Raw genomic sequence first — 12,086 nt, 5'->3', positions numbered from 1 at the left:
CTCTTTTCAAAAACAAAAATATGGTTTAGGTTGTTAAAAATGAGTCCAAACTTTTCAGTTGCAACACCACGTCCATTGCACACACACATACACACGGGACAGAGGGAGCAGCCACAGTGAATATCTTCTCATTCTCGCCTTTTCTGCAGATAGCACTCTGTCATTTATGAAGACGAAAACAATCCTTCAGTCAGCTGTTGTTGGCTCAGTGGACCAGTAGGTTCACTGGTGTGTGTGCAGTGCAGTTCCAGTCAGATCAGCTGTGAAGTGGAGATGTCTAAAGTTTGCATGATCTTTAACCTTATGATTCGATCCCTGGGCCTGGGATTTGTGTTGCCAGATCACAAGTGGACCAGAGTTTGGTTGTCTGATCTGCATCACACTGATACAAACAAAGCGTACTAAGGGGGGGGAAACATACCAGGGTTTGATTAGCCGCACTAAACCAGGCAGGTGTGAACAGGTGTCTTTCGGTACCACAATTTGGCACCAAGTGATCAGTAGTAGTTTCAACATAATTCTGTTCCATTCTGTGCCATTGGAAGTACCGAGTTCTGTACTCAGCCCTATAGACTGGGCAATCCATAGAACTGATGTGGTCTAGTGCTGGGTTAAGCACATGACTGCATATGTTTTGTTTTATCATCATAGGGAGTAAAGGTTCAGGCAATCATTCAAACTTTGTATCACACAGTCAGGCTTTCTGAAATCCAAATGCTGATATGATTCAAACTAGACTTGGACACATTTATGTGTCCCATTTAAACACAGGGTTGCATTAAAGATACAGGTTTTAGATTGGATAATAAAACTGGATTCTTGTGATTAAATAAAATGCTGCAATTAGCTGTAAATGAAGAGCAATAAAATAATGAGAATTTTGAGAAGTAAAACTTGACTGCTCTCATGCATTGATTTATTTCGGGACACCATGAGATATAGAGGAGGGCTCTCAGTGTCTTCATTTGAACACTTCCTTTTAAGGTGGAAGAGACCATTCAGCAAAGCCATCTCGTAGCACAATTATTCTGTTTAAACATACAGTAGCATAGACAACAGGTCTGACTATGTCACCACTGTTACACTATCAGTCTTTTAGAAAGCCTTGGCTACAAACTTTGGCTTTGCACTTTAAGAAGGTATTAATGTATTTATGAGCCTGAAGCAAAACGACATACATTAAAGGAACTGGAAGATTCAGTGATAATGATGAAAACCCTGAATATTTCAGCCTTCATTGATTTTGATTTATTCCTTTGTTCAGCATCTGATTTGTGGTAACTCTGTGGAAGGTCAGCAGGAAACACAGGTGGACTTTTAATTTTAGTTTTCATATTTCAAGTACAGTAAGGGGTGCAGCTCCTCCAAGAATATTAGTGGACTTTCACTTGGTCTTCTTCTCATGATCTCTCACTAACACACAGACATTCTCTCTCTCTTTAGGGTAATCAGTGCTATCAATGGCACCATGCCTCATGGGAAAACTGCCTTCCTCTCTATTCCAGTTTGCATTTGTCTCTCTCCCTCTTCCTTCCTCTCCTCCTCTCTGTCTCCCTGCCTTTCACCTCTGCCTTCCTTCCTTTACCCTCACTCACTTTCCTCTCCATGACATTCTTTTGTCCATGTCTCTCTCCCTCTAACACACAGATGATGGAGGATGTTTCCTGTCTCGCTCTCTGTCTTCTATTTTCCCTCAGCTCATCCCTCCACCCACCTAGGCTATGCAAAAGACTTTTTTGTTTTTTTAAAATACAAACTGAATATTTGGAGATTTCAAATCATATGTACAGTGAAAAAGGGAGAATTCATTGCTCAAATGTGCTATTGTATGAAGAAAAAAACTACGATATTTCAACACCCAATTCTTTAGAAATTTCTTTTCAGAATTAAGAGGTTTTCTTTCCTGTGTGGTGGCAGCATTTTTCATACTGTGGTCAGCACATTAGCTCTTATGATTAAGATGAGAGTGATAACAAAAAGAGAAGTGACGATACTGAAACTAGAAACATTTGAGGAAGTGACACAGTCTAGGAACTGCATTGCAGCCAGCTGTTTTATTGCTGCACATAGTCCACACTGTGTCCACATGTTTTACTGAGGTCAGCTATTAAAGCCATACTAGAGATGAGATTTGGACAACTGTGACCTGATTAAAATGACATGTTTACTCATGCTTTAAACATGACTTGACTACAATCAGTCTACAAATTGAGGTTTTTAGCCAGAGTAGCTACTAATTCCAGCTTTACTTAGACTACAAATGTGTTGCATCAGCAGAGATGATCGTACTTGGCGTGGAGTTTGACACTTTCACACACACATACATTACACACACACAAACGCACAGACACAGACGCACACACACAGACAGAGCCAGGGAAGGGAAGTTCCTTTTGCAAACAGGGAAACGCCCTGACTGTGTGTGTGTGTCTGTGTGTCTGTGTGTGTGTGTGTGTGTGTGTGTGTGTGTGTGTGTGTGATGACAAGACGGTGAGTGAGAAGAGCCTGCACAGTATATGTCTTATCATAGTATTGCACCAAAAGCCCAGTAGAGCAGCTCAGCAACTTCATGCTTATTTGAAAAGGGTTAGACTGTGAAAACTTCTGAGGAATCTTTCTTTCAATATGTCAACAATTCTTTAAAACCCCAGGATTGGACTGTTAGTCATTCACAGCAAAACAAAAAAATACAAGAAATTCTTGTGAAGCTGTTTAACCCACATGTAAGGGTTGTATTTCTTTGTCTTGGGGCCACAAAACCACCATGGACTTACTACTGCCATGTGATTACTACTGAACATAATACATCTTTTAACACTAATGTGTGACAAAACATACATTTGTCCATGAGTGTGCGAGAAGAGAAGAGAAGAGAAGAGAAGAGAAGAGAAGAGAAGAGAAGAGAAGAGAAGAGATGAGAAGAGATGAGAAGAGATGAGAAGAGAAGAGAAGAGAAGAGAAGAGAAGAGGTGATTGTTTTTTGTCTTGAGGCTGGGCAATTTCCTTTTTCTGGACCCTTTCAAGGAGACCAACTCCTCTTTTATATCAAAATTGTTGTTGCTTATGGCAGGTTTTTTAAAATGTGGGTAAAGGCACCAAGACCCCATTCAGACCTGGTATCAACATACAGCCTGAATGACCTGATCAAACAGGGCTGAATTGAGCCAATGCACTTGAATGTGTCTTCAGATCAGATCACAAAGATTCCATTCAGACGTGGTATGAACGCTTGTGATAGGATCACTGAGGATTGAAGTTAATATCGGGTCAGAACATGTACGATGTCACAAACAGAAGCAGGAAACACAAGAGAAAGCACCATGGAGACCAGTGACAGTGTTACAATGGTACACTTTTATATCATTCACTTCAGTCCCTGTTTCAAACTCAGCGACATGCTGACGACTGAACACATTTAGACCACTATGTTGTGCTGGAAAAGGTGCAGACTCAGCGTATAGACAGCCAAAACAAAGTAGAAGAAAAAAAATGCATGTTTGTATCACAGCAGATTGGGCTGGGACAGCTGGGAAATATATTGATATTATCTGTATCGTGACATGAGACAAGATTAAGATCATATGGGTGGAGTTTGCAGCACCGAATGTCACCTATTGGTAAAGCTCACGCTTCATTACTGACACCAACTACAGCAGCCAACAAACATCGTATTAGATCATCCTAAAAATCTCCGTCACTTTCCACATGTGCACTTTTTTCTAACGTTGATTCAAACAGGTCTTTCCCAACAACAGCATTGACTTGTTTTCTTCTTTCGTGCAACGATTATGTCTTAAAATGTCAGTGTTTTTTTAATGTATTATTGCTGTCATGTCTCCAATCATCGCAGCTCTTAAAAGGCGAACTGAAGATTCTTTGAGTTCCTAAGTAGCAACCGATTTTTCAGTCTCTGGGGCTATTTGGATAAAAAGGCCTAATTGTTTTCTGAGGCCCTCACTCCTCCCCATCTGCCTCTCCACCTCCTCTAACTGTATCCATTCTAGCATGTCAGGACTCCTCGTCTGCTGACTAGGAGGCTGTTCCACTGAATTTAAATGGAAATGAGGCTAACGGGCTCTTGAGGCTTTGCTCCAGCCTCACTTCATACCCACTGACACAGGGCTTTCACTGACTGGCAAGACTGACCCACAGTATGCTGCAAGATGAGCCAAAGATAATTAGTAAGTACTACAACCCTGAGGTTGAATGCAGATCAGCTGTAAAGGGGCGTTCACACAAGACATGATTTTGAAACATCATGAGGGTACATGGAATTTCCACAACAGTACCACAACATAAAACATTTGGGCCACAAACGATTTTCCAAGAAACAGACAGTGGATAAATATGGTTTGCAGTAGAGGTCAAGTGATATGTATGTTTCTATGGCCAATAACAATCTTTAAAAATCACTGCAGCCAATGGCCGATACACAGTATGATACAAAGAATATTGCCAATTTAATACTTTTAATGAATAACACTACTTGCCTTTCTCTCTGATTTGGTGTCTGCACTTGTGTATTTTGAATAAAAATAAATAAAAGAAGGAAAATATCAAATGCACAAAACAGATCATCAAAAACTCAATCACTGTCAAATAAACCTTTGAATGAAAGCAGAATTTATGAACGCTACTATGTGCATATGAAAGTTCTCAGGATGGTACATTTTTAATTTCAAACTTTCTAATTTTCAAAATCACTGTGTGTGTGTTCTTGAATTTATTACTAATGAACTGACTCATGTTGCAGAGTATTGTGTGCACTTGCTTTTTTTAGCACTTTAGGAGCTTTTTCTTGTATAAAGACTAACCCTGTCAGGACCAGTAGTCAAGGTTCCCACGCCTTGGTTGACAATTGCCTCAAATTCAAGGACCGAATGTGCTGTCCACTTTTATTGATGTGCAGCACGCTCTGCATTTGGCCAAGTCATTGTCCTTGGGATCTTGGACAAGTCAGTCTTTGTAATTTTCTTTGGTGAGCCAGAGATCTTGGAATTAGCATTTCCCAGGCATCACGTAATTTGCTCTCTCTTGCTTAACGTTACTCGCTCATTGTTCTTCGTGAAATCTCATGTCAAAGGCACAGAGAGACAGTGTACATGTGACTCCACATTTTGATGTACGCCAGCCAGCGACAAAGGATAATGACACTGCTCATCTGCCCAACCCTACACTGTACACACTACACAGTTATGATCTCTCGTGTTATTATGGCATCTGTTAAAAACATTTTTGTTTCATTATGGAACTGTGGCAGGACAAATGAGACTATGGAGGGCCGCCACAGCCTAGATAATTAATGGGAAACACGGATTCGAAACTAGCTTTCCTCAGATCTACGCTCTGAGTTTTTAGCTTGTGCCAACAGGGTCACTCTTATGAAATGCTTAAACTGCACTGTAATGAAAGTAAAACACACATATAAATAAACAGAGGGAAAAGCCCAGATGCTCCGTCAGCAGCCCCAGCACACACATCAATCAACAACCAAATGTTTTCTTTGGGGGCCATGTGTGTGTTAGTGTAGTGGAAGTCATTGTTCTATCAGTCCAGTTCCTGCTCGGGTTTCCCACGACGGGATCAAATTGCCAAAAAAACACCCACAGAAACCCACACACACATTTAGAAAGTGTCTGTTAATGTACACAACAGTTGTCATTTTGCTGTTAGCATTACAAACTTTAGTGACGAGAAGAATTAAACCCAGAATATTTGACAAAAACATGACTTTAATCATCAAAGAACTGATGATACTATTAGTGAAGGTCAATGACAATGTGAGCTCTTCACAGCAAAAAGAAATAGTTTCATTAACAGGAAATAGTGTGTTACTGTTACTAAACAAAATCTTTTTAAAAAACCTGTTTCCAGTGGAGTGGAAAAGTTCAGTTTGGTAGATTTTTTTTTTTATGCATTCAGAATAGTACCAAAATAACCAGCCCCAACCATTCTTTGGCACCCTTCCCTTGGGATACCAGAGGAGAACAGTAGGTACCACTCATGACAGTCAGCTGATTGGGCAACAGAAAAATGTCACTCCCTTGCAACTGGTGTTTCTTTCTTCAATGCCCGCTGTCTATTCTCATACGAGGCTTGACGTCTTGTTGAGATAGACAGCCACTAACTGAGCAGGAATAAAATACCTGCTGGATGTCACATTCGATGTTGTCATTCGTTGTCATCACACTGTTACGACGTCACGCTGGTGTGGCCATTGGGGACAGTCCACACCCCGTCTACCAAGTACAAGTACTGTTCTCAGTCAAAGGGCAAGCCTGACCCAGGGTTTTACCCTTCCAGACCATACCGTACCACGATGGAAACACAGCAAACGTACAAGGTTCTTCTTCAAAAAAAAAAATGACTGCTTGTGGTTTGTCATCATGGCAAACACAAAAATGATTGCCCAAGTCCCTCTGAATGGAACTGCACACCATATATGGACTTTTCCATTTGTTAAAACATGAATGAATGGGAGTCAGAGTATGAAATTTGTGATTTTCTACTGCTGTGCAACAGAACCTTGTGCAAAGGCCAACACAGGGCTTTGACTGTCCTGTGCATCTCTTGCAACATTTCCTCTTTTAGGAAATCAAGTGGCAATCAAGACTCACACCCACTTTCAGTCACACACACACACACACACACTTCTGAATTATTTGAACTATCTGGAGACCTCATTCATTCTTAAAGCCTAAACCTTAAACTGACACAACACACAAAGTATACTCACAAAAATGGTTTCTGTAGCTAATGTTTTATAACTCCCTGAACGTTGTTTCCGACAGTGATTCCATCTATGATGGTAAAGAGAGTACTTGTAGTTTGCTCTCTCAAGGGTACACTCATGAGAGAGTGAAACAAATTCTACTGTGAGAGAGAACTACATTGCATGTCACTCACAGGTAACATGCACAGCTGCAGCTGAATCGACGAGGCCTGACTGCCTGCGTGGACAGTAAAAACTTAAAAGAAAATTGCGAGCAAAAGGCAAATTAAACTCATCTCTACAACATCAAGCAACCAAGCAAAAGACAAGGCTACATTCAGATTACCAGGTTTAAGTGACTCAGATCTGATTTTTTTTCCAGGGCTGTGTGGACACAGAAATCTCATTGTCAGTTCTGCTTTTCTGATCAAATCAGTGTCACTTCAGCATATGATCCTAGATCCAATGCAGTAAATGTGAATATACAGTGATTACCTTTCATTTCAGATAATAGCTTGATTATTTATTTGGCTTTTTCATGTTAAATGAAGGGTATTTACATGTGTTGGAAACAATGAAATTGCCAATATGGTCAAATTCTGCAATGTACACAAACATAAACAATAAAAAAATATAAAAATATAATTTTTTATATCAATATATATATATATATATATATATATATATATATATATATATGTATATAGCCTCTAAAACCAGAAAAAGTCCTCACAGATACCTTATCACAAGACAATACTATACAGCTCTAGTGGCCATGCAACATGAATGAGAACAGTCATATCAGAATCCATGTGGCTTTTTGCCGACGCCCATGCATTTTGAGATTTGTCACAGTGAAGTCAAACAATAATAGAGCAGAGTTTCCTCTATGAGGCATCAATAAAACTTATTTTAATCATACTGATCGACCACATCTTTATGGCGTGGGCTCACAAATATGACATTTCTCTTGTTGTTCATGACAAATGCAAAATAGGTAGTTGTGCACGTGCATGCTGTGCAAGAGGACAGTCGAATCTGATTTGAACAAATCTGATTTTGAGCAATGTGCCTTGTAATCTGAACGTAGCCTTAGTTACAGATCTGTTATGTAATTATAAGAAGTGAGGGAAAAGATTTACTCATTATGAATGTGTGGTGGGACAAATTAGTCTATGGTGTTCTGCCACAGTCTAGACTCATCAGACATTAGGGATCGCATCCACAATCCCTTCTCTGATTAGGTTCCAAGTTTAAACACAAACATAGAGGAGTGTAAAAACACTGTAGTCAGTGGTGGACATCATTCTGCAAGATCAGATGTTTTTGTAGAAAGGTAACAATTATTTTCCCACTTTACTGATGCGTTCAGCTTGTGTACAACAAATATTTAAATCAGTAACAACTTACTGCTAATAGATCATGTGATCTGGCCATAGTCACACTTCCTGCAGTGATGTGTTCTATCACTGCTGGCTGCTGACACTCAAAATATTGGGAGACAAGGTTGACTGCACAAATCTTGTCCAGCAGAAAATATAATATCTTTAATATTTTGCTGTGAATAACGGAATTGTCATTTTTCTCAACAGTTTCTTTGCAAAATGGCAGGTATTAGCATTTTTCTACAACTTACTATGTAAAATAATGAGGTTTAAATTCTGATGGGTGTAAACCCTTCTTTGCAGAATCCTCAGTTACCATGAAGACAGTTAGAGTCAGAGCAAAAGCCTGTGAACAGAGGGCACAACCATCTGCACAGGCCTAAATAAGACTAAACACCTCCCATTACCACAAACCACTATACACATATACAAACAGATATTGCGATAAGGAAGTGAACCCCTCCCTGGGCCCTTTAAAAATGATGCACATACTGATGTTTTTGTATGTGCGTGTGTGTGTGTGTGTGTGTGTGTGTGTACAGGATATTTCAGTCGACTGAGAATTGCAACTTTTTTTCTTGCAGAGTAAATGGAAGTAAACCGTAGTGTTTTCCCGCAAGTGACATGTCATTTACTGTAAAACGGCGCATCTGCTCGGACAGGGCAGCTGATGGAACACAGATGGTTTAACCTTTTTTTTGTAACAGTCTTACTTATAGCCAACGTTAATGTCCATAAACAATATTGTGTTTAGCTGGAGACATGACAATGCAATCAAATGATTATTATTATTATAAACGCAGTAGAGCAGTGTTTCAGGAGGGGAGCACCATGAGAGCATCTACCTTGTACACTTGACCGTAGGTTCCATTGCCGACTACCTCCACCAACTCAAAGATCCCCGCTGGGTCCTATGGTGAGAGAAAAGACATTAATATAGACAAGAATAAAAAGTTAAATTGGAAGAGTTGATGATTTTTCAACATTTTCTGGACGATTACTTTATAGATTAATCGCATATGAAAATAGAACATGGTACATTTAATTAAAGTCAACAGAAATCAGGGCAGCTTATGGCTGATTTTTTTTAACCAATTTTCCTTTTTTCCCCTTTTGCATTTTAACATTTAACGATAACAAATGGTATACAGAACTGCATAACTTAAACAACACTGCTCTGTCTCTCCAGTTCGCATTTTTCCATTTGCATCTGCACCGCACTGCATTAAATATTCAACATATAACTGCTATTTAAACTATTGAAACATTTAACCAGTAATCAAATAAATCAACGTTTTCAAATCAACTTTTGAATGAAGAAGCATTTATCAAGTTTCTGAGAACAGACTCAGCCAATGCAGAGACATCAATAAGAGCAAAAATGTGCATTTCTACAGTGAATTGCTTACTGATTCATCAGCCCCTACATTTAAACAAGGTCATTATGCAAAAGCTTCATGCCAACAAGCAATAACAAACAGTTTTATAGTGAGTGTTGAGGGCAAATGAAGAACAATGCAGTGTTAGAAGGATGTGGACTGAGGAAGTGGTACTGCCAACATGGATAACATTGTGAGCTACAGGTTATGAAAATAAGGCTTGAAAATCCCTGACATTTTTCTTTTGGGTGTCATTTTACAGACCCTGAAATCACTGAGTTTAAAAATGTGTTGACATTATATATAATGCAATTACATGACTTGAACATGACAAGAGTCACTCCAGGTTGGAGACAAGGAGTGATAATGGACATCATTCTCAAAGGACTGTTGCAGAAATGCAGTAGCATTGACACAATAATTAATTGGGTTCAAAATCACTACCTTACAGTGATTTTTGTTAGAGTTTCTATCACTAAATACACAAAGGCAACGCCGTTGTTTGCCTTGTTGTCGCCCACTTGTTGCATGTCAACTTTTCAACAATTCAGCCAAAGGAAAAGCACAGCAGTGTGTAAACACTGCTGTGCTGGTGAACTGACAACAAGCAGGACACAGTGTGGACAGGAGAGAAAAAAACAACACATACACAGAAACATAAGCTGTGACAGGATAAAGCGCTCGACACTTTTCACACAACTACTTGACTCACGGTGAAAGTTTCTCTGACAGAGAGAAAAGTTCGTGACGAACTAGTTTAAAATGAAAAACAAATCTCAGCGGCTGTGCTTCAAGTCACCGTTAAGTTTTCAAGGAACACCCTCCACCACATCCTACACTGTTTACTCAAGGGTTTCTTTCCAAAGAGAAGACAACAGTTGTTTCCTTACTCTCAGCGCAGCGAGGTCTATACTGTCCAGACTCCGGGTGGTGTTTTCTCTCGACATTGCTGCCAAACAACTTTGTCAGCGTGTTGTCATGAGTGGACGAGACATGGACGCTCTCGGTTTCTCCTCCACAAACTAACGGCTTTTTCCCTCAGCTCCACACCATTCTGAGCTTTGGCTAGCCGCGTCAAGCTAGGCGGCGCCAAACTAACCACATCCGGAAAGACCTTTCACAATAATTGTCGTGTGGTTGTTTGAGAGTTTGACACATTGTTATCACTTAACCAGCCCAAAAAAAGATATAGCCACTTGTAAAAATTTAGGTGAAATTATTTGGCAGAAATTGAAAGATAAAATCATTATATTTCTCTTTTTTTAAGAATGTAAAAATGAACATCTTTCTTTCTTTCTTTCTTTCTTTTGAGTTTTGATGCTAAAAAGGCTGAATGTAGAGTGAGGTGATGTGAGGTGAGACATATTCAGCTGCAACCTCACCAATAAATGTTGCACAATTTTACACACTGCACCTTTAACAAAAGGCCTTATATGCACTATAGTATAGTGCATTTAAGGCCTTTTGAGTTAAGATAGTATAGTGAATATACTATCTTAACTATTAGCTCCACATGACTCTCTGTCTCTGTGTTTCTCAGTATAGCCGTGTTAAGATCTCTTGTTGCCAGTTGACATTCTTGCCCTGCACACAGGAAGTGATTTGTCAGAGGCAACAGCAACACCGCAGTAGTCAGTTGAGACGGCTGCAAACAGATGGGAGTATGACTGAAAACACAAATATGTGCACATGAAAGCTTTCAGAAGTGAATTTGACTGCTCATACTGTCACACCCTGTCATACTGTAGTTTAATGTTTTTGCCCCACTCGCCCCTGCACTGCGGTGTATACCCACAAACGCTCCCTCAGTCAGGTTCGATAAAAACAAGATTCCACTGCATCTTAAGAATGTATTTGCTGCTTTTTTATACAGTGAGACAGTAACCATTTTCAGCCAAAAGCTGATGTTTATAAACTGCTCACTCCCCCTGCATCAAAGTTCATAGAAAATCTGCAATTTTACATCAGGAGTTGTTAATCTACTGCTGCCTCCATCTGTAAATTCAACATGAGTTCATTTTGTGACGACTCTGTTTGAAATCCTTTGTCAGGTTTTTCCTAAGTGACACAAACTAACCAAACAAAGCAGAGAGAGCAGCTCCTGTGTGAGTGTGTGCTAAACATGCAGATTTTCTCAATGGACTTTTGTGCAGGAGACTGAGCTGTTTTCAAACTTTTCGTATTCTTAAGATCTCTTAGACTTAAGCAGGCATAGATTATCTTATCTTATCTTAGCTGTTGAGTGAGTAAAATCAGTTTGGCAACCATGTTATGGGTGGTGATTTCACAGAAATTGAAAAACAAATGTTGATAATTAAAACACCTTGTGGGAAGATTATTTCATATTTGAATTTTTTTTGCAAAATTTGATTTTTTTTGCAAAATTTGAATTTTTTGGCAAAATTTGATTTTTTTTGCAAATTTTGAAATTCTTGCCTGTATATTTTATTATTTTATATTTATTATTTTATTTATTATTAGCATGTTCAAATAAAAAATAAACAAAATGCAATTATACTGAACAAAACTGGCATGCAGACTCACTGATGTTGGCCCTGTGACAGACTGGAGACCTGTGTGTGCATGGTGTAACCACGCCTCTCGCCCCTG

The 12,086-nt window shown here is 39.3% G+C and overlaps 1 protein-coding gene across 5 annotated transcripts in view; it reads right to left on the bottom strand.

The window, feature by feature from the left end:
* The window catches only part of si:zfos-2326c3.2 (misshapen-like kinase 1), a 59,835-nt gene extending 49,300 nt beyond the window's left edge, over window positions 1-10,535 (bottom strand). For all 5 annotated transcript variants that reach the window (XM_058649398.1, XM_058649400.1, XM_058649401.1 and 2 more), the window contains exons 1-2: window positions 10,367-10,535; window positions 8,943-9,008 (exon numbers count right to left, since the gene is read on the bottom strand). In XM_058649398.1, the coding sequence (XP_058505381.1) occupies window positions 8,943-9,008; window positions 10,367-10,423 (123 nt within the window). In that variant the 5' untranslated portion in view covers window positions 10,424-10,535. The remainder of the gene's footprint in view (window positions 1-8,942; window positions 9,009-10,366) is intronic.
* Between the last annotated feature and the right edge of the window lie 1,551 nt (window positions 10,536-12,086).

The sequence above is a fragment of the Solea solea genome, chromosome 14 (genome assembly GCF_958295425.1).
Source record: "Solea solea chromosome 14, fSolSol10.1, whole genome shotgun sequence".
In the NCBI taxonomy this organism is placed as follows: domain Eukaryota; kingdom Metazoa; phylum Chordata; class Actinopteri; order Pleuronectiformes; family Soleidae; genus Solea; species Solea solea.
Note: the sequence above shows the minus strand (reverse complement) of the source record. Positions and strands in the feature narration are given on the sequence as shown.